The sequence below is a fragment of the Egretta garzetta genome, unplaced genomic scaffold (assembly GCF_000687185.1).
Source record: "Egretta garzetta isolate BGI_Z169 unplaced genomic scaffold, ASM68718v1 scaffold169, whole genome shotgun sequence".
Lineage (NCBI taxonomy): Eukaryota > Metazoa > Chordata > Aves > Pelecaniformes > Ardeidae > Egretta > Egretta garzetta.
Window position 1 is genome coordinate 313,317 of NW_009260798.1, and position 22,958 is coordinate 336,274.

Genomic DNA, 22,958 nt, shown 5'->3' on the forward strand with positions numbered 1-22,958 from the left:
TTATTGAAACTTACAGTTTATTCATACTTTTTCCTGCAGCCACCGTTTTTACAGCGAGCACAGGATAGCAAGAATACAGTAACGATACAGGTAACATTACAGATAACAACACAATATTATTCCTTAAAATTATTAGGACTTTTGTTGAAACAAGAGAAATAGAAATACCTTGCCTGCTCCAGTAGATCCAGAAACAGCTAGTAACTGTCCCTTCTCAATCTTGAAATTTATATCCTGAAGAACAGGAGAGGCATGAAGGGGAAAATTACTGAAGAAAAGATGGTTGCCAGTGCTAGGAGCTTTGCTGTTGTTGTTTTCCTGGTTTGCTTTTATAAACAGCTCTCCAATTCCCTGCAACATACATGGATGTGTATTTTATATACATAAAAAATTAATAAAACATGCATATGAAGACAAGTATATTGTACTATGGACTTATGAAAACATATGAACTTAATTTTCATAGAATCATAGAATGGTTTGGGTTGGAAGGGACCCCTAGAGGTCATCTAGCCCAACCTGCCTGCAGTGAGCAGGGACACCCTTAACCAGATCAGGTTGCTCAGAGCCCCGTCCAACCTGGTCTTGAAAGTTTCCAGGGATGGGGCCTCCACCACCTCTCTGGGCAACCCCTTCCAGTGTTACTGGAAAGTGGGTAACTTTTTCAGTGTTACTTTTCCTATCTATGTATAACATACTTATTATATTCTTAAATATATATATATATTTAATGTATGTATTGTACTTGCTCCTAAATTTGTCGACACGAACAAAATTTGCCTATTATAGAACTGCTTTCCAATGTTTATACATGCCACAGCCTGATTCTCTTTTCAGTCTGGCTTAAATCAGAAATAACTGCTTATTACAGGCCTTGACACTTATTAAAAGGTCTCTTCTGAAGTTTCTCAACTGTGAATAATTTGATATCATGCATTAATTACTTGCCATATATTCCTTGCCTGCTGATCGGCTGATAGCTGAAGCCAGTTTAAACGAAGGTGTGTAGGCTGCTTTTTTTAGAGAACACTGAGGCAAATATTGGTAAAAAAGATATAGTCTGTGTTTTAATTTAGTTTGGGTGAAAGTACTAACCTCATCCCAAAAAGCTGTTACTTTGTCCAGCTCAACACCAGTGGTTGTTAGGTTATACTCCAGGACTTTATATTCTTTTTTCAGCAAGAAATCCTAGGAACACCATGAAACAGATGACAGAAAATCGTAAGGAGTGGTGGCCACGCCACACTAAGCAGTACATACATGCCAACATCTAGCACTAGCTAATATTTCTGATGGTGCTATTGCATCATGGTATCTTAGAGAGAGGCATAAATACAGCTTATACGTCTTTCAGATGCAGAAGGAAATGTTTTTGAAACTACAGATTCTTTCATTGCTAGGGAAAACATAACCATGCATGTATTTGGTTCTGGTTTAGAAAGAATATCAAAACTTGGGATTTCCTTTGCTTTCAGGACTTGTATCAGGCAGCATCACCCCTCCGACCTTAATCCTTTTCAAATAAAGGACTGTCTAAACCGGGACCCAACAAGGCAGCCTTCTGGATGTCGAACAGAAAGGTTTATGGCTAGATCTCTTGAATTTTCTGCCCAGTTGAAAATCATAACAATCCAATACCTGCTTCTTGTTCTGTATTAAAGTTCAGGTTTCTGATTAAGATCTTTAAGTTCCATATTAGGTGTTTTTATCCCACTAAAAATAATAAAATATATGTTTTACCAAAAAAATCTATAAATATGTAAAAACACACCTAAGATTTCATCCCAAAATAGAGTAAGAATTCTTTTCCCGAGGAGTGATTTCAAAACAGCAGAAAAACCAGATAGAGTTAATGAGAATTCACCCTGATTTAACTCTGCAGATAAGCCTCTCATGCTGATATATGAGCAATTGATCTCAGTAGGTAAGGTTGGTAATAATTATTTGACCGGTACCTTAATTACATTTACTGCTCATAATGAATGAGGTGCACATTTGCATAAGATGCACAATCTCCTGCTGTTCTTGCCATGAATAGCTAGGAAAACAGAAGATCTGTGACTGCAACTACTGGAAGCCGCGCTATATAAAACATGTACTAATTTTGTACTTCCTTTTCTGAAGGAAAAACATCTCTTAAGCACCACAGCTCATGATATATTTTTATTAAGTTCCCCATTCTGCAGTGAGAAGAAAAAACTAAATGCCACCATTTCAAAAAAAGCAGCGTGCAGGTAGCATGGGACTCCCATGCTTATGCTACCTGGGGAACGATACAACAATATCAAGATTTATAATGACATTTCATGGTGTGTAGTCAAAGCAATATATAGTATATTTGGAAAGTCTGCATAAATGCTGTGCGCTTTTGTTGATCAACTGACAAGATAACATGCTATAAAGAATTAGCTTACGTACTTGGGAAGATTTTAGTGTATGTACCTTACCTGTATTTTGTTTATTGCTCCAATAGAGTCATACCAGGTCTGTACAGACCCAGGAAACTGCCTGGTCACTGTCATTCGAAGAACAATGCAGAACGAAATGGTGGTAAATATTTTTCGGAGAATAATTCCTTTAGTCACAGCATATGGAAGCACAGCTAAAAACACCACAAAAAAGCCTGAAAAGAAGAAGGCTGAGCTATTGAAATATCTCACATAAGCAGCTTTTCGGGTTAGCTTCAGTTCAGTTCTGTTAAAAAAACAAATACACATAATTAGTATAGGAATCCACAGTTTACATCTTACAAATATTTTGGATGGAACTGTTGGTAAAACAATTAATTCAGAGGCTCATTCATCCTTGTTATGTTCTAGGGTTGCAGTTAAAAAGCAAGATTCAAAACAATTTTTTGACCTAAAAAATAATTGGAGCCACATTTTGGCACCGATGTTCAGAGAGGTCAGACAAAATAACAATCATCTATGTCATGATTTAGATGCCTCATAAACCACAAGCTTCTACAATTACTGGCACAACCATCCTTAAGTATCTAATGCTGTGGTATATGACACTCTCCCAGAAGCATCATCCCATACTCATCTGGTCATCTAGACAGATAACTCCCCTAGAAATAAGATACTTGGAAATGCCAGATTTGCTGTACATGACCATAAAAAAAAATAAGAACAATCCACAATCTGATTATACTGTCATCACCTTTTGCAGAGCACCCTACTAACAGCTTCATCCATGAAGTAAGGTATCAGTTAACTTCAGCTTGAAGAGGTGGAAGGCAGAGTCTGCTCTCCCCCTTCCCTTCCCCATGGAAGCTCAGCCTATGGAGCAGCTGACTGACTGCTGTGCAATCAGGAATGCAACTGGTAATTACTCGTAGCTGCTTCCACAACGTCTATGCATCTTACAGCAAGCTATTAAATAAAGAGAGAAACAATCCAGGGAGCGTAATTCATTTTTTGGGTTGATAGCCCTAACTCACAGCTTTCTATCAACTGCTCTCCTTTTGACCCCATTCCCTTCACATTCCCCAGGTGCCCTGCAGCTCAGCTTTGCCCGAACAGAGGCACCGCTGCTGCAGTGAAAGAGCCATTGCCCTGCTGCAAGAGCAATCAACTGGGGCTAGAGATGGAGCGAGACCCTAAAGGTGCCCTTTCACTGGGTGAGAGCTCTAACCATTGGGATACTGAGAAGTTCGCAGTCACACTGGTGATGGTAATACCTGGTGTTGCAAGGCTGAACACCCTAATCTTTATGTATTGAGCCAGTGTCTACATGCAAAGTACATCCAGGATGAAGTGTGGAACCCCCTTTCAGCTCCACACTACCCAGCATCTTGCCAACTTTTGTCAGCCAGAGCGTTCTTAAAAGTCCCTGACAGAAAATCTGAGCTCAGCCAGTTCTGAAGCAGGGTTCCTAGGACTTCTTGTTAAGTCTGTATTTCACAAGAGAGTCCTGAAGAAAGCAGCCAGGGATGCAGGTCACCACCACAGTAGTAGCCACTGCTCTGGAGAAAGGGCTGTCTAAATCCCTCCAGAGCTTGTATGAGACTGTGGGTGGCAGCACTGAATAGGGATAACACAGATTTTGGGGCTTGGTGCTCACCCAGTCCCACACAAACTCTTGGGGAGAATCCCCCCAGTGCTGAAGCACACAGCTGCCACTCGGAAGAGGGAGACTCAAAGCACTAACCCTTTTCAGTATGCTCCCAAGTACCAGCCATAAGCTGACCCAGCCACACACAAAAGTGTTCCAGAGATGGGTCTGTCCCTGATACAGGCTTGAGAGCTCTGTAAATCAAGCACTTGTTTGGGACAGGTCTTGCTGCCACACTATGGGCACTTGGAGAGAGGTGTAAGGGACACCATGAGCCTCACGCAGGTATAGAGTGTAGGCCAGCGTATGTCTGGTTTTGAAGAGATGCTGCAGGAATCAGTAAAAATAGATGAGCTTGAGATTCTTTGCTTTATATCAAGATCTATCTTCTGCTGACAACGTACAGACACTTCCAGCCTTGGACCTCACCTTCTCCAGTGCTATGCTATGCTTCAGGGGAACAGTTTGGTGCTGTGGTTTTTCACTTCTCTGAACACATTGCATAGCCCATAGGAGTGCAGGTACATTTTTATTCAGAAACCTGTTACAAAGTTATTATCAGAACAGGCTTCAGAAGGCCCACAGGAGACAGCCCATACTGGTCCCTCTGAAGTGTCACCATTCCCTGGGGGGAGTTTGCTTGTGGGATGGCCAGCCCTGGCAGCTCAAGTCTATCACAGTAAGGCCACAGATCTATCTAGTTCGTTAGAACTGATTAAACTGGGTTGCATCAAAAAAAGCCACCAAGTAGAAGCGGTTTGGTAATGTCTGGGTTATAACGCACTGTTGTTAAAATACAGGCATGGCTCCACACACAAGGTCTCGTGGCCTACCAGCTTAACAAGTCAACTGCTTGGGAGGCCCTGCAGAGCTGGCTCAGCATGCAAAATTCAATTGCAACTGACATTGCTGGGTTGACCTGCTCTGGTGATGTCTTCACCAAGTGACACATTGGATCACTCAAAAAAATACAGTATTTTGGTGCAGAGAAGTAGAAGAGAGATACTCTGATCTTGTAATATTGCCAGCATTCTTATCTTTTAAAAATCCATGCATAATAGAAAAAAAATCCAGCATTACAAAATCCACTACAAAATACTGTAGAAAATATATATCATAAAATGTCCGTCCTTTTTTCCAGGTTTCTGTGACCATTTTGTGGACTAAAATTTGTTTAATTCATTTCTACAGGATTTGCTCACGAGATATGGTCCCAAATTTCCTAAAAGCAATGCATGTGACACCAGGGGAATCCTAACCTGGTTCTATCCTCAAGCTGTAACTTCTGGCCTGGATTCAGACTGAGTTTTCTCTGATCGTTTACAGTAAATCATTACACATTGTAAGATCTTCCTTATTTTAAAGGTAAAGAACACTTCACTTTCCCTGGTTTGTCTTTCAGAAAGCAGCTGAACAAGAAGGTGTTTGTGTAATAATATCATTTCATCTCTTTTATTTACATCATAATATGACACTTCAATTTCTTTTATTTTCTTTTATTTTCCCAATCACACACCTGGCACAGAATTTTGATTCTCTGCAAAGGACTAAACAAACACACGGGACAGCTTTAGTGCAGCGTCACCCATCAGTCAATATGTCACTTCTCCCTTCCCCCAGGACTCCCTGTCAGTAACGAAGGCCTCCTTCTCATAGCTCTCAGCTAACTAGGTTAGCTCTTTTACCTCCTTTCTGCTTCAGGTCTGGTAGTTCCAGTTCAATCTTGATATTAATTGAAGAGATAAGCATTATACAAGGCTATCTACAGACAATAAATGTTAATGCAATTCTGCAGGATGAATACACGAAGCTGCGCCACTTCAATCCTTTCACAGATTGCGTGTAACATTTTAAACCAGCTTTATTGCATTTCTCAGAAAATGGCTGCAGAGGGCTCATGCTGTTTCCTCCACTGCAGAATAGGAAAGTCTGTAAAGCCTTAAGTAACCACCATCACAAAAGGGCTTTTTATTGTAAGATGAGGCTAGGGTTGGCCAGAAACAAACACAGACGCCACAATTGTTTTACCTGTGCAAGCTAACCACTGAAATATCATTATAACAAATGAGGAAGCAAATAGAAAAAATAAAAAATCTCACCTCCATAGTGAACTTGACAAATTGGAAAAAACCCCAAGCTGCAGTGTGGGAATGCACGGTTCGTTTATGGAGGATTAATATTTGTGTGCTTTACTTCTCAACGAACAAGACCACAGATGGTGTTCATAGCCCCCTAATATTTTTTTTTTCTCTGAGCACATAAAAATATTTGACTAACAAATGAGAACACTTACTCACGGATGCTTTCAATCATTTTTTCCATTGCATCTTCCCAACAATAGGCTTTAACTGACTGTATATTTTCAATTATTTCTGAGGTGATGACGAGTCTCTCGTTGATCTTTCCTGCTCTCTTATTCCTACGAAGTAAAAAGGCAGTGGGTCAATCTTCATCTTTCTCATCCTGTATAGTTAGTTTGTATCCAATTATCTTATGAAAACACTTTCAAAAAGCCTACACTTACAATGTTTATTTTAACAGAATTATTTTGAAGAATGTGAAAGGAATTATTAGAAATCTAGTAAATTTTTTACGAAGGAGAAAATACAAGCTCTAAAAAAGTCACTAACAAGGAGTTTTAATTCCACAAAGCATTATCACTATTTACTGCAATTAGACTTTTCATTTTGTTAAGTTTAGACAGCTGCTGCTAAATAAGTAAAGGCTTGTCCGTGACTTTCCCAACACAGCCAACACTCTTTGGACTTCTCTTTTGCAACAATGTCATAACTAGAGACCCTTAATCAAGTGGTATAAACTTCTTAAACTAACGTGTTTCAGGAAAATATATTGAAATATTTTAAAACAGTCTCATCACCTGTATTTCATCATCATTTGTCCCAGCCAGGCTTGGAAAAAGGCCAGGACTATTAGAAAAGCAAGTCCAGAAAATGCAGAAGCTTCTAACATATCCCAGAGCAGTCCCATCAGCAGTGCCACTTGTAAAGGTGCAATCCATACAAAATGAGCCAGAGCAAGACCCTGTGGAAGCCCACAGCAGAAAATAATAATAATACAAGTTACAGATGTGCTCTGAAAACTACATGAAAAGGAAGAAGTCATTAAAGTGACACTTTGAAAAATGTAATGAAGAATGGTACAAATATTTCCAGTAGTAAAACAAGTTTATAAAGGAGGATTTGTGATCCTGACCACATAGCATTCTGGGTGTTAATTATGATGACAGCACAGCAATACATATACATTCCACACCTAAACTTTGATTTTTGTAAGGGAAAGTTCAGTCTGCAATTGTCTCTTCGCTATGTATATGCACGAGGAAAAATTCCAGCTTTGTAACAGTAAACAGAAAAAGCCATCAATGTTGGCTTTTTCAACCACTGCAAGATGAGAAAAATACACAGAAGAATCTTCTGAGAGTGATTTAATCTGGTGTAGGAGGCAAATATTACTTTGGTGAAGAGATGACTCTTGTGTGAACACAGCTAATTCAAACCAGATTGCTGTCTACTTCAGTCATGTTCCTTCACATTGGGACGATTTTGGACTGAATCCTGTGATCAGGCTGCACGGGGGTCTGTGTTACTGCAGCTCCACTGCTGCAATGATAGGGCACTTGTCCCAGCTCATAGGGCACTAGCTGACATTGCTCTATATAGTAATATAGCGCTTAAAGTAAATACACCCTACAGTTCCAACCATGTGCCTACAATCTCTCTGATCTTGCTTCTTTCATAGGAAGCAAACCTCCTGCTACCAATGGGCCAATTAAATATACATGCTGAACAGAGAATTTAATAGAGTTTCCAGTCCCCAAAGCCATTAGCAGGGATTTACCTCTGTGTCTTTAACGAAAGAGAAGCTTTACAGGAGACTCTGGAAGTATTGTCTAAGACGGATATGTTGGGAATGATTCCTAATAAGGTCTTACATCAACACTTATTCAGACTTTTAGGAGAGTGAGTAATAGTAGCAACAGGATGCTGAACATGGTCGCTTGTTCAATGGCAGGAACAGACTGAATCACCTTAGTGAAAAGGTACAGTGGTCAGGAAAAGAGGACGAAAGGATTGAACCAGAAAGTTCTGACATCTGTGAAATCAACTGCATAACCCAGGGATTTCCTGGCAGGTTCTCACTGGACAGTAGAACAAGCATATTTCTGTGGTATACCTAGGTTTTAGGTTTCCTCTATTAATCAGCATAGGAGATAAAGGATGTCGTAAGTATCAGAATGAGCATTTCCATGACCACATGCCAACATATTTTCTTAAGGTAGTGATTCATTTTGTATCTACAATGAGCACTCAGCGCAGTCCGCATTTACGCTTCTTCCTTCCTTAATATTTGTCAGGAACAGCTTGAAGTATTGCATTTGTATTTGATGGATCACCAAGTGGATTAAACAACCGATGACGTACCTCATCAAATTTGTTCAGATTGTTGGAAAGAAGACTGACCAATTGTCCAGTACTTATTTTATCTAGAACTCTGCTTGAAAGTTTTAAGATCTATAAAAGAAAACAAAACCATAGAAAAATGGCCATGTAACTCATCCCCATAAAACAGAATAAATACAGATAAAAATAATAGGCAATTGTACAGTAGCATAAATAGCAATTCACTTATCTGCTTACGCTATAAAGGAAGTCTCATTAAACTTGTTATTTATGTCACTTGAATTTAATATACCCATTAAATTGCTTTACAAATATTGATTTATTGACTTAGTCCTTGCTTTCTGTTGCATATTTTATGTATATAGATGTATATGCAAATGCAAGTTTTAATTAAGCATGCATGCTGTGTGTTGCTGTGCATCCTCAAAAATCTCCTACTGTGCCTATCTTGACAAATATTTTTGAAAGATGTTTTCACAGTGAGCTTTGTATTAGAGTAACTAACATGTTTGTCTAAATTAGCTAGTTTGGGTATTGGTGAAACCAAACACCTTTTTGAATCTTTGGATTTGTGAATATGCGACGCATCAGCATCTATTGATTCTACACGTGATACAGATCTCACACAGTATCATTCAACCTCAATCCTTTCTATATTATTGTTTAAATCTTCACCTCTAATCTTCTGAAAATATTCTTTGGCCACTGGCATATGTTATTCTTCCTTTGCAATACACGTGCATAACAGGAGCACAGTGGTAGAACAATTAAGGCATCTCACCACGTAACCAGCAAGTCAGAACTCACACAGAGGCTGACTTCAGTCAAACCAGCTCTAGACAAGTATTTAATTCTTTGGACTTAGGAAATGGAGAGCTGTCAGAAACTACTGTTAGACACATTATTCTTCTGTGCGCTTTGTGCACCTTGACTAACAAAACTATCAATCTTTCAACAAACTGGCCTGAAAGTTACGTAGGCTACAGACAGAGGTTTGGCTTTGAGTGTGAATGAAACAATTACCTTCTTATAAATCAAGCTAAACATAGCTATCCTCATTTGCATTCCTATATGATGAAGACCAAATATAGCAGGGTGTATGAGTAGTGTTCTCACAAGGAAGAGTAGGCACAAGCCAATGCCCAGGTAGTAGGCTATGGATCTTTCATCGGAGTTGTCCGGATCATAAGAAGCTATTATTCTTCCCAACAGAAGGGGTTGCACAGATTTGGTAACTTCCTGCAGATGGAAACAAGAGAAAAATAATTTCGGCTGGTGGTTTTTTCATTTTTTTTTCAAAATGGTTAACATTTTAATCTCAAGTCCTACCAACTGAGATTTACAGCTTTGTATCTTAAATGAGGAAGTCGGGTCTGTTTGCCGTGCAAACCACAGAAAGTTTCAGTAATTGCACAGGAGAACAGACAACTCACTGCTCTCTTAATCCGTGATGCACCAAAGCAAATCTAGTTTGTAAATTTTGTTTGATCGTTTTCTACAAAAGTGACAACTGAGATTAGCTTCCACATTTACTTTTCAGAGTTGTAATGGATTAGCCACATCATATGACTGAATCCAGTTTAGCAGGCTGGATCTCTGTTTTGGCCCCTAGGGAACAGTTCTCCTTGCACTTTACTGGACTTACAGGACACAGGAAGATTCAGAACACCACAGTGAGGATACAGCTAAAACATAAAATAAATGGAAATAGGAACAGAATAAACGTATAAACAATTTGGATCATTCTACCCAACAGTGCTAGATGTTGTATCCAGGGTTATAACAAAAGCAGGATGAGAGGACATAAGTGGTAGGGGAGGCAAGTTTAATAAAAGTCCCAGAGAGAAACCAGTCCCTCCTGCATTGGCAGCCCCAGCACTTCCCGTCCGGGGTGAGCAACATGGTAGAGAACCAGAATAGGAGAGCAAAAAGAGGGGGTATCAAACTGCTAAACTGCAAGGCATCCAAATAATCTGCTATAACCCAGACTTCACCTTAGCCTGCCATTACATTTGTCGTCAGCCTCCTTTTCTGTATTAATTAAACCCCAGTAGCGTTATCTCACCTTTGCCTTCCATTTCCCTTCATGCTCCCATCGTTCTCATACTTTCAATCCTATAACCTCACCCTTTTCCATCTTTGCCTTTTGTCCCCTCTTTCCTTCCCCAATCCTTCCCCAAGAACTGTGAAAATCATTGGTGTGCTGCAGCCTAACAATTTGCTTCATCTTCCGCGTGAGCTCCTGAAGGGTATGAAGTACGTATGTGCTCCTTTCCTTCATTGTTATATTCAGTGTAAAAACACTTAGTGCTAAGAACTTTTATGTGTGTCTCCTTATCCTTCTTCCTGGTGTGTCTCGGCAGAAAGCATCCGATACTTGAAAAACAGAAAGAAACTATTGAATTCTTTTTTGTTACAAATGTGTTAAATTCTGCCAAAAACTTACTAGTACTGCCTTCCAGCTGAAAACCACACAGACCACCTTACAGAGACTCAGAGAGAAGTGAATTAGTGAAGTTCAGCTGCAATTAATGTTTTACAGTGATAAATAGATTGGGAAAATCCCCTTTATTTTTTTTCCTTCTCCTTTGGGTTCCTTTTGGTCTCTTATACAAGAGCAATCCCAACCAATCCCTTCCACAACCTGTACTGTAACCCCTTTTGAATGTCACTGTTGGTGGAGCTGATATTCATCATTCACTTTTTCCACGGAAGAGACGAAATTTTACATCTCAAATAGCATACCTGTGCTACGCGCTACATTTCCCAAATTAAACACCACTCTGCCCCAACACAAATGCTGTAAACCTGGAGCTGGCTTTGACAAAGACTTCAGTGTTATTAGCAGGCAAAGGGAGGAGTGTTTATTAAAACACACATGACCCAAGGCAGCTGTGCTTAGACCATATGCATCCCAAAGCCGCAAACCAAAACTCCCCAAAACTCACAACATACAACACAGTCACCTCTCAAGGACAAGGTGGTGCTTTCATACTCTCAGAGATTCCAAGATAAGCTCTTATATATAGGCTTAAAATAGCAAGATTTTTTTGGTTTTTATTTAGCCTTATTCCAGTAAAAATGCCATGCTCTGCTGCTGTGTTTGTTGTGACTATAAAGGTATTGCATATATGCCTAGCTCACTGGAAAAAAACAGGTGATTTACAGGCTAAGGGCAGAATAATGGCTGGCAATAAGCCAAATCATTTGCTATCTCATGGGGCGTAAAAATCCACTGGTTTACAGTGGAGATTTATCAGCTTACTTACTGAAGATATTATTATGTAGTCTACATACAAATGAAAGCAGAACTACCTGTTTTTCACTTTTCCTCTTGTAGCCTCAAAAGCACCCACTGATATAAACATGGACAAATAAACTGATCAGAACGACCTGCCTAAAAAAATGAATGAGATTCGTGCACCTAACAGAAAATCCAGTTTTCAAGAGTTGTGTTTTTCCTTCTCCTGCCCTTGCTCTTCCCACTGCATTCATCATAGGCCATTGAGAAATTCAGAAACATCCCCCTCACAGAAATCTAATTAAAAGAGCAAAGACCTGAAGACAAATGAGAGCATGACACAGGATACCATGCTAATCTGGCCTGGTATGGTTGTTCTTACACAATGAGAACTTTTACGTTACGTGTATCACCCATATGCTCAATCACTCTGCATTTGAAGACAATAATGCACATCTCTGTTTTGGCGCATGCCCAAGAAGTGCTTCAGGACTTTCATATCCCTCCCTGCCTCCTCGCTCACACCCGTGACCTATATGCGAGAACTTCAGGAAATCCTCATTAGGGTCCTTTGGGATATGATACTAAAACCATTTCTAAGTTAACGTTAGCAGCTGCTGTGCCTGAGTGGAAACATACATTTCATGGGGATGAATATAGGAGAAGAAGGTAAGTAGAACTGAACCAATCCTCACAGCAAAGTACCCAATATGTTAGCCAGTCTCATGCTAGAAAGCAAGATTTTTGCTTCACCGCCATACCACCTTTTCTTTAAATTGCAAGACACATCTGCTGATGAGGTGAAGCGTGGAAGCTGTTTCAAACAGCAGGGGAGCAGATACATTAAGCACAGCAACTACACGTGCCTAACACAAGACTGTTTATGAGGGAGAATCATAGTACTCTAGGGGGCCAGAGCGCAAGTGTCCACCCTGCAATAACATCATTACCTACGGCGTGTGAGGGGAAAGGGAGAGATGGAAAAACTACTAGACCTGATGAGAGCAAAGCTGTGATGCCAGTTGCAACAACAACTACACAAACAGCAGGGATGTCAGCAGAGTTTAAACCACATTCCAAGAAAGGTGCCGTGAAAGCAGCTCGGGGGTTAGACAAGAGAGGAGCTGAAAGGAAGGTGAAGGTCAAAAGAACACACGACTTGGTTGCACCTATGCCAATACGGCACAACATCCTGTCCCCATTCAAATTAATGGCAAAGCTCCCATTAATTTCCGTGAGCAGGGCCTGAAAAGAACACCAGCAGCTTTAGCAGCAAGTTTTTTTCCTCTTACAGCTTTCAATAAAATGAAGACTAATGATAACAGAATCAAGAATTTAAACTAAGATTTAATCTTTGCATCTTCATTGTGAAAGGTGCAGATTTTGTTTCCTATGTGCTGAATTGCACATGTCTGTGATTTCTAAAAGAAATAAAAAACCCCCAATGAGCAGAGAATATGACTCAAAAATCCTGCAGTCCTCTTCTGTCCTCACCTGGTCTAAAATTGTACTCCATTAAAAAAGTCTGCACAGAGGATTCAACCGTCCACAGTCCCACACACGCATGCCCACACACGCTTCACTTGCCTGTAGTCTGGGAAAGGCAGTTATCCTCAAAACTGCCTGCAAAAGCCCTCAGAAACTGCTTAACTTTTAAGAGGAATGCATTACGGTGACAGTTTCAGCTGGCAGACTCTGTGGGAACACCTATAGTGTATGGCAGGCTAAATTTGTAGAACTGCCGGGCTTTTATTAAAATACAAACCTGACATGAATAAGGAGTTACTGGCTTGGTGAGGAAAAAGGTTAAAAAATTAAAGGCAGTAATGAGAAGGCAGAAGCAAATAAAAGACAGAATTGTGTAGGAGTCCAAAAAGAAAGGGTCTTGTCCCAGAGAAGTCGCCAAGCAAGGTGAAGGCGTATAGAGAGCAGGGTTATTACCCAGCCCCATAGATACCAAGAGGCCCTGTCCTAGATGGTTAACTTGCCCTACCTGGACAAAAGCAAATTATTAGTTGACGCATGAGCTTCCATTCTCACCACGTTGCCTCCCACCAGCCCTGCATAACAGTCAAACAGCCCAGGATTTGACACAGAAAAGCCCCCCAGGGTGAGCCCAGACAGGACCATAACCATCCTCCCCCCTCCTTTCTCCTTGTGCAGCCCCTGTGTGGCAGAAGGCAAGCACGGGCACATCTCCTCGAACCAGATCTGCAGCGGTGGTGACTTCAGACTGAGGCAAGAGGCAGTGAGAGGAGACCTGAGGCTCTTCGTTAGTGACAAGAGCCCAATAAATTACAGAGACTTAAATTGGGAGAGAACAAAGTTGATGTGGGGGCTAATTTCTTGATTCCCCTGTTTTAATCAGAATTAGTGTACACATGCATGTGAGTGTATCTATCCATGAGAAAGAAGCAAAAAGATAACATGTAAAGAACTCTAGGTTTTATTTTAAAAATTTATTTTAAAATTTTATTTTAAAAATCAAGCCTTGGTGCTGAGAAATTTCAAGTCTTTCTTCATGAGATCCATCTGGGGGACAGTCTAAATGGGATTGCAAAAAATTAAGGCCTGTAGATTTTTTCTATTTTTAATCCATGAAGCAGCATGACAGACTGAGGTACGTCCTAAACTTTTTTATAGACTAGAAAGAATGTGAATGCTACGTTTTCAGGGAAGCATTTTACATCTTTAGAGAATGTCTTCCCTTTTCTTTAGAGCATTTTACTTTGTGACTTTCTGATTCTCATTTCCCCTGGACACAGTATTACAAGAGAAAGAAGCAGTCAGTTTTTCCATAAGTCTTAGGGGAAAATCCAATCTGAAGTGAAATTGTAGTCCGTTATTAATTATCCAAACCAAATTAACAGTGATCTAAGCCAGAACTTTTGCATCGTTAGCAGTCCAAGTTAATACACTTGTGAATATTTTACAGGACTTTCATCCCAGGACCCTAAATAAATGTACCTATTTTGTAATCTGCAAGATTAGCCTGTCTTTCACGCAGCCATGTAAACAGGAGGGGCTCCATGGAAGTTCATTGGGGTGGAACCGTTCCAACATAAAACGAGCACAAGTCAGGCTCCAAGTTCGATGCTTAACTTGAAAAAAGCTCTTTCACCTGAAACACTGCCCGATCCATTAAAACTTGTCACCCTTAAAAAGTTCCCCTTTAATGCTGTAAAGTCTGCATGTAGTAAAGGACTTGTGGTTTAGTTTTCAGGATATTCTTACTTATTTGATCCAAGCGTTTTATACAAAACTATTAAAACTTGAGGATATAGGTGCTGGTGTGATTTCACTTAGCATACGTCTGGCACGGCTGACGTAGAGCAGATTATGATCTTTCTTCATCTACCTACTAGAAGATCTACCTGGCTTGAAATTTCCCTTCTACAGAGGAGTCAGTAGCAAGTTCATGGGTGTGATTACAACTCCACACTATTCTCCCCTTCCTGCCTGCAAGAGGGGTCATTCTACTGGGCATGAAGGTTTGCTTTTCTGTAACTCTGCTCTTCTCTTAGAATAGTTCCTTGGGATACTTGATAGAAAGTGAAAAGAAAAGAGGAGTTTGGTTTTATAGCAAGCAACGTGAACTTCAAAGACATTTGTGGCCTATTTTCCATAAATTCCCCTTCCACTCCTTCTGCCCAAGCCATGATCTTGAAAGTACAGCTGAAATAGATCGCATTCAACACTAATGCCAGTGGAATTAGTTCCTTTCTGTACCAACCTTCTGAAAACAAAAACCTGGCCTAGATCCATCTCACATCTGAAAACACTGACTATCTGAATACATCTGACCACTTTGGGCCATCTGTGCTATTATACCTGCAGTTTCTGATACCACAGCATTTTGAACAGAGAAGCACGGACTTTAATATCTCACTTTTACTACTAATTTGCAGAAACTTGAAAATTTCAACATGGCTGTTTAATATGGATATTTGTTAACAGTAATTTTCAGATTTACAGTCTGGCTATCCAACATACCTAGCAAGACATCATTAATAACAAACTATTTTCACAGCTCCTAACCCTGGTGATAGGATTGTCAAACAGGTGGCATTTGGTATGTCAGGGTAATCCTAACTGACACATTAGAAAGGTGATAAACACAATCAGTTCCGACTTTCACCTCAAGTTCTTGATCATACACTTTGAGGCACTAACAGTACCAAGATCCAAGCATATTTCACATGGCTATTTATGCAGAATTGTTACCACAAATGAAGACAACTGAGTTATTGCATACCTAAACCTGAATAAAGCATTTAACTGTGAAGCTGGTTGATAGTCACTTTGACAAAATTGATCGAATCATGTGAAATTGCACTGTCATTTGTTTTAATGTAAAGGTAGAAAATTCTTCAGAAACTTTTTAAACACCGTAACATGAGAAAATAATTTAGTTCAGTAGTGATACAAAAATTCACGTACTTTACCTGTACTTGGAGAAGCATATGCCAGCAGCTAGCACCACATACATTTCAAAATTATTAATATGTACGTTTTAAAGAGATTAACACATTATCAGAAAATACTTTTTTATTTATGAGGGTCCCTGAGTATCCCTCTGTATTTATCTTTATAAGCAATACACAGAGCAAAAGCTGTAGCTATTCACAAGATTCTGTATTAATTTAGCCATCACTAAGACTTGAACTATTTATGGAACACTAAAAGTTTACTGAAGAGAAGAACAAAGCTTACCCCTAAATATAACATTATTCCATAGAACATAAATTTCCAGAAAAAGCATCGTCGAAGAGCATTAATAAGTTTGGGTTTTTTCTTTGAAGTTGCCAGCTCTCTGTCCCACTCTCTGAAAAGGAACCAAGAAACAAGACCATTATGTTGCGTGAGCAAATACATGGGTCTATGGCTCTGACATACTTCGATTCACTCAAGTATATCCAAGGAGATTTAGCTAAGGTGACTAATGAAAGAAAGCTTTGCAGAGACCCCGAAGACCTGGCCTTCATTGACTTGATAGATCAATAAAAGTTCAAACCTAGTTCAGCCACATATTTGGCAGTTTTAAATACTCAGCCATACATCACCCCGCAGGGAATTAATTCATGAAAAGGTCACATTGTATGTTTTAAAGAAACCTGCTGTACTTAAGACCAAAGCACAAATAATAGGCAAATAAATGTTTTGGAGCTCTTCCAGTCTGCAAGAAAGAAAACACCGACACAGCATCAAAAATGTGGCTTTTCTACTGCACAGCATTATTTTTAACCTGTGTTGCTAGGACAATAATTTTCTATTTGATAATAAATTGCTGATCAGAAGCAATGCTATACACAGAAAGCATATGTTTAGTCAAAATTCCACTCACAGATTAAAGCACTCCTAAGAATTTCCTTAGCTACCTCTTTTCTCCATTTTTCAACAGAATATTAAAGAACCAGAATATTGCACTTGTAAACTATCAAAATGCATTACGCGTACCGATGTTCTCAATACTTTCCACCAGTTTCGAATACGTATGTCACACTGCACTTAAGTTTAATTGGATTGGCACAATAGCGCAGACGTGAGCCATCCCGGCACGCCAGGCAAAGCTACACCGGAGGCTGGGGGAGAGGGACTAGATTTAGGCACTTTTACCTGTAAGAGTTAGTGCCAAGTTTAGCACAATTTCTGAATTAGGACCCACTGAAACAGGGTAGAGAAGAGAGGAAGCGTAGATGAGGAAAGTCAGGGCATGGTTTCTGCAGAAGCAATTAAAGTCTTTCAATAGTGGTATCAAAGGAAACTAAGAATGTTATTTTGTTGAATTAAAAAATAAAACAAGGTTTTACCACGATATTTTGGGAAGAAAGAACAGCAGCATAGGGAACTAACATTGAAACAGTGAGTCTAGCCTCACTAGTCAGGGGACAGATGTCACAGGTACCTGTATATAGTAATTTGGAGCATCTAGGCAATACACCTGCACCAGGGATCCCAGTCAGCTCCAAAGGACAACTGTTTGCTGAATGAGGACATGCTTGAGCCAGTCACTGCGTGCAACCAGCTTGCACCAAATGCTATTTAAACATTCTATGCAACAGCTTTTTAATGAAAATCGCAGTGTGATTCCTGAAACAAAGCTATTGCATGAACCTTTCATACCTTTCTAGTTTTTCAGAAAGATTATCAGCAGAGTCCGCAGAAGGGATTTGATAAATATCTGACAGCTCCAACCGTCGTCTGTAACCCTTTTTCAAAATTGGTTTTGTCCATCTAAGCAGGAAAAAAAATAAAGAGAAAAAAATCACCAGGTTCTTTCTGAGGTTAATTCTGGAGTTCTATTGTCTCACCCTGAATATTTTGTCCACAACACCCAAATATGTCTATGTGCGCACACACACACACGCATGCACAATACGACATAATATAGTGCAGCTCTGCACTATATTTACAAAACTAAATTGACAAATATAACATTAAAGGATTAGCAAAACTGTTGCAGTTTTGGGGTGGAATCATGCCCCAAACTTCCTATTCAGACAAATGAACAGGGGATTGAGACCTTTGTATTGTATTTCCAAATGCTATGTCCATATAAATGAATAATAAATCTGAACTACAGTAAATTGGATGTATAAGTTTCATTCCTAGAAGATGGAAAATCTTAGTATAGCTTGACTGTTCCTTTGACAGCTTACATTAAAGTATGCACTTAACAACACAGGATATCTTTCACAGGACTCCTCATAAGATCGTCATTGCATCCATCATATGTAAGCATTTTGCATTTCTTTTTTCAAATTGAAAGGGCGTGCTGAATTAAACCAAAGCAGGAAAAATCTCTAGAATGCTTACTCTGCAGAGAAAGTCTAAGCCATTGCTAATTTTATTGAACTCTTTGGTTCCTGAAAGGCCTACAAATCCCCAAGGGCCAATTTGTACAAAATTTTGCAGGAGGTGCTGTTTGGAAATCTTTTTGAAAGCACAGGATGAAAACAAAACATGAACAAGCAACCATTAGAACTAATAGTGTATTTTGAAACTATCCGAGTTTCTGCTTTACTGCTATTGTTAAAGATATTTCCTTAAAAAAAATGAAATGGCTGCAAAAGAAGGAGCTTGTGCTTGATTGCTCTCATGCTTCCATATGTAATCACGGTTTGTAAAAAAAACCCCGCATGATTTATGATTATGATAGAAGTTATGATCTGCAAAACCTCAGTCATTTCAGAATTTTTTGTTTTAAATTCTCTTTATAGACAACAGCTAACAAAATTGCAAAAGAAATGCTGTAATGTTTCCCATGATCACTTAGAAAATACAAACAGCTTATTGAAGATGTTTACCCATATGCCTGTAAGAACATGTATCATACACACCAAGTAATCCACATTCTCAACTGCAGCCTCTGATGGTGCAAAGAGGTTGACACGAAGGTAAAAGAACATCATTAGACCCTACACTGGTGTAAAGAGACCTTAGCACAACTGTCAAAGCCTATTTGTGTGCAACTGTGTGCACACACGTGCATGCTCTAACATTTATCTTAACAAAGTTATGAATCCTGTGAGACACCAGTCTATAATCCCCATAATTCAGCAAAGCACAAAGATATTTCCCAAGTGAACAGTTATATCACACCCACTGCAAAGAGAATGTGTTCTAAGAAATTAGAAGATTATCCTTCATTTCTGCAATCATATTACAGTTTCAGACAAATCACATGGGCTTTATTTCAGCCTTTGACACCACTGTAGCTGAGAAATAACACACGATTTGCGGTGTGTTACAGCGAGGCAGCTAGGAGAATCCACTTTGGAGAGTCATTGGTAAAACATCCATAAACTTTACTACTACTGGAAATAGGGGCCAATGTTTTCAGGGATGTAATAAGATAGATTAGAAGAAAACTTTTGAATTTAAAATAATTCTGTTACATCAAAGTCTTTCATGGCCACTGTAAATGATAAATCAGGTATTCATTTGTATTCTGCCAGCTTCTGACGGCAGAAAGGACCAGTTGCTGCTGGCTTTGTGCACATCTTTTGGAGAAATGGCTAATCCCTGTCCTCCGGGAAAAGAAATTCTCATGGTCCGGCTTCACCAAAAGTTCCATATACGTAGATATTCTAGCAAAGATAAAATGAATACAAGTTATGGGATGCTAAACCACTACTGCAGCTAATGCAAGTAAGCGACAGCACTTCCTAAGCAACCTCTTTAATTCCCAATACTGTAGCTAAGTAATAACCTTGCTGTGCCCCTTAATAATGCTTTGAGACTGCAACCAGCAATTCCCAACTTGTCTTGACAAAAGAGAAATGCTTTACAGTTTCAGGCCTGGTATGTTTTGGGAAAACATTTTTCATTGCACCGTTTCCCTCCTCCACACATTTAATTTTATTTATACTTTTGATCAGCACCTACCCTGGCATTTTGCCACCGCCTGAAGTAACAAAACGTGACTGCATTTAGAAAGCAAGGAGAGTGGCTGTTTTGTCATTTGGGGAAGGTGGCATGCTTAGCAGATCTCCTGTACTCCTAGGAACATCTTTTGCTCTACTTGGTGCTTAACCAGGTGCACTTATCAGTGCCACCTAAATTACGTGGTCCCTAAATCACACTCCTCTCTCAAGTCAACAAGCTTGACACAGACTTAGTGCAGTCCTTGTACTCATACCTCATCACCACGTACCAGTACCTAAGGGGTAGCTATAAGGAAGATGGAGAATCCCTTTTTACAAGGAGTCACATGAAGAAGACAAGGGGGGATGGACACAAGTTGCTCTTGGGAAGATTCCAATTGGACACGAGAGGGAAATTTTTCACAGTGAGAACAGTCAGCCATCAGAATAATCTCCCCAGGGAACTGGTTGACTCCACCACATTGGACACTTCCAGGATGCAGCTGGACAGGGTGCTGTGCCGGCTTGTCTAGACTGTGCTCTTACCTAGAAAGGTTGGACTAGATGATCCTTGAGGTCCCTTCCAAACTAGGGTTCTATGATTCTATGATATCTCTGCTCATCAGGGTAGCTGCAACTATGGCAGATGAACTCCTCTGGCCATCTAAACGAGCGGCGCTGACGCCTTCCCCTGGGACCTCCTAGGCTACAGGCAGATTCCCACTGCAGGCTACTGGCAGGGCTTGCACAGAGATGTTCATCTCCCAGCTGCCCTGGCCTTGCTTGGAAGTCCCACCCTAACTAGATCTGGCCAATTTGTGAGCTGTGCCAACTGGCTTCAGGTTGGAGTGGTAATCATGGGAGGAGCTGGCCTGTCACGTGCTGTTTGTCTCAAGGCAGATTTTCAACAGCTGCTTGGGTTCTGCTGTCAAAAACTGTGGTATGAGACAGTATATATTTTATGAAAAGGAATATACTAGACCTAGAATACATAAATATTTCCTAAAACCAACCTTTTGCCAGATTCCAATGGCATCCAGTTTACCGTTATGCTCTGGATTCTCTGCAACGTTTTGAAATGCAAAATAGCTATAAATTCATTTTAACTGGCAATATAACCTGTAGTTATCAATGTTTCTTTATCACCAGGTAACGCAGCTCAGTCAGAGTTTGTCAATGAACACAGCTCTTCCTTTTTTTCAGCTTAAGAAACGATTTGCCAGTGTTAATTCTGAGTTTTTTCTTCTCGTGTTTGCTGAGAACGAGAAAGTTCTTTTGAAAGGAAGAGAGCAAGAAGGAAGGGAAACAGATTGGCTTTACAGCATTACGTTAGCAAATGCCACCGGATTACTGGCTGGCATTTAATGAACTCTTTCACAGAGAAACCTGTAGTGCTGTCAGAGTTTTGCCACTAACTAGGAATGTTATTATGGGTACACACACATGAAGCCCAGCAGGGGACAAGTTTCAAGGGTGTACAGTAAGAAAGAAGAAAAGAAGGAAAACAAGTTCCACCTCTATTATTTATTGCCTGTAGCAAAAAATACCTTATGAGCTTGATATGTAAATATCATATACATAAGATATCTTTTTAACTTCTCTTTTGGTAGATTTCTAATGACCATTTCTTTGTCACTCACTTTAGCAATATATGAGAGATTTGTTACTATAGCTATTTCTTTCTCCAGCATGTTCAGCCTCATCCCACTCAAGCAAATTGTACCAATAGGACAGATGTCTTTGGCTTTCCAGAGAGTATTAACACAGACTGTTAACTTGTCAATAGGATTTGACTCTTCTCTTAAGGCTGCTTTGCATGTGACTGCAGACAGAAAGAGCCTCCGTGTTGCTAAGCTAACTGCCCAGATCTTCCTCCCCGGCGCAGGGATTCCCCAGCTCCATCCCACCCTCTTGGTCAAGAAGCACAGGGTGTTGGGACAGTAACAGAGGAGCAGGGCCAGGCTATCCAAGACCTGCAAAGCAGAGCAGCTCTCCTGCAAGGCTCCCTGATCAGGCTGGTACCTGTCCTGTGCACAACATGGCCATATCTACCTACCGAGCAGTGCAAAGGCGACCATGGCTTCACTTCCTTCTCTTAGGAAGCACTGGTACCTGTGTGCAATAGCGATAGGCATAGTGCCCACAGCTCCTAAGGAACCAGACCTAAATCTTGATGGAGACAGAGCAAGAAAAGTGCCTCCGGCTTTATCTTACTCCTTCTATTAACAGTTAAGGGGAAGGGGGGAGGGAAATGTAATCAAGCCACGACTATCATGCTTTGGAGCCTAAGTTTTACAAGGTGTTTGTAGAGCCACAAATTCCTACTGACCACAGAAGAAGGAGGTGCCACATAGATCTCAGACATTCACAAAAAGTCAAGCCAGACAGGACTCTCCGAGAGGTACTGCACTCCCATTCTCTCTCAAAAAATATCCATCGCTCCGGCAGCAGAACAAATTGCAAATTGTAGCTTACTTTACACTGGCGGTGGCAGCTCTACTACACTCAACCCATGTTTCTCCAGAAGAGCATCTGCACCACCAGCCCTCTCCTCCGAGCATCCTGCAAGGCAGCCACAAAGGGTGACCCTAGCTCTGCATGGTCCTTGCTACCAGATGGGACAAGCCAGCACGCCCACAGAGTGCAATGGCCAGGCAATGCAGCCTGATTCCAGCGCCTTGCTTACCCTCAACAGAGTAGGGTTGCAGTTATTTTGTTTCAGATTGTAATCTGCTGAAATAGCATGTTATATATTCTGAAAACTATATTAAACATTTAGCGTTTTCCCCTTTAAAAACAAACAACTGCAACACTCTTGAGTTTAACATTTGCATGTAATTATTGCAGGGCTTCAACAACAGAAAGTAAATGCAG

The 22,958-nt window shown here is 40.2% G+C and overlaps 1 protein-coding gene across 1 annotated transcript in view; it reads right to left on the minus strand.

The window, feature by feature from the left end:
• Positions 1-22,219, minus strand: part of CFTR (CF transmembrane conductance regulator) — an 81,185-nt gene extending 58,966 nt beyond the window's left edge. Inside the window, exons 1-10 of the mRNA XM_035902191.1 lie at positions 22,197-22,219; positions 17,842-17,952; positions 16,432-16,543; positions 9,501-9,716; positions 8,499-8,588; positions 6,935-7,098; positions 6,350-6,475; positions 2,448-2,694; positions 1,096-1,188; positions 169-351 (exon numbers count right to left, since the gene is read on the minus strand). Coding sequence (XP_035758084.1) covers positions 169-351; positions 1,096-1,188; positions 2,448-2,694; positions 6,350-6,475; positions 6,935-7,098; positions 8,499-8,588; positions 9,501-9,716; positions 16,432-16,543; positions 17,842-17,952; positions 22,197-22,219 — 1,365 coding nt within the window. The remainder of the gene's footprint in view (positions 1-168; positions 352-1,095; positions 1,189-2,447; positions 2,695-6,349; positions 6,476-6,934; positions 7,099-8,498; positions 8,589-9,500; positions 9,717-16,431; positions 16,544-17,841; positions 17,953-22,196) is intronic.
• Positions 22,220-22,958: the final 739 nt, after the last annotated feature.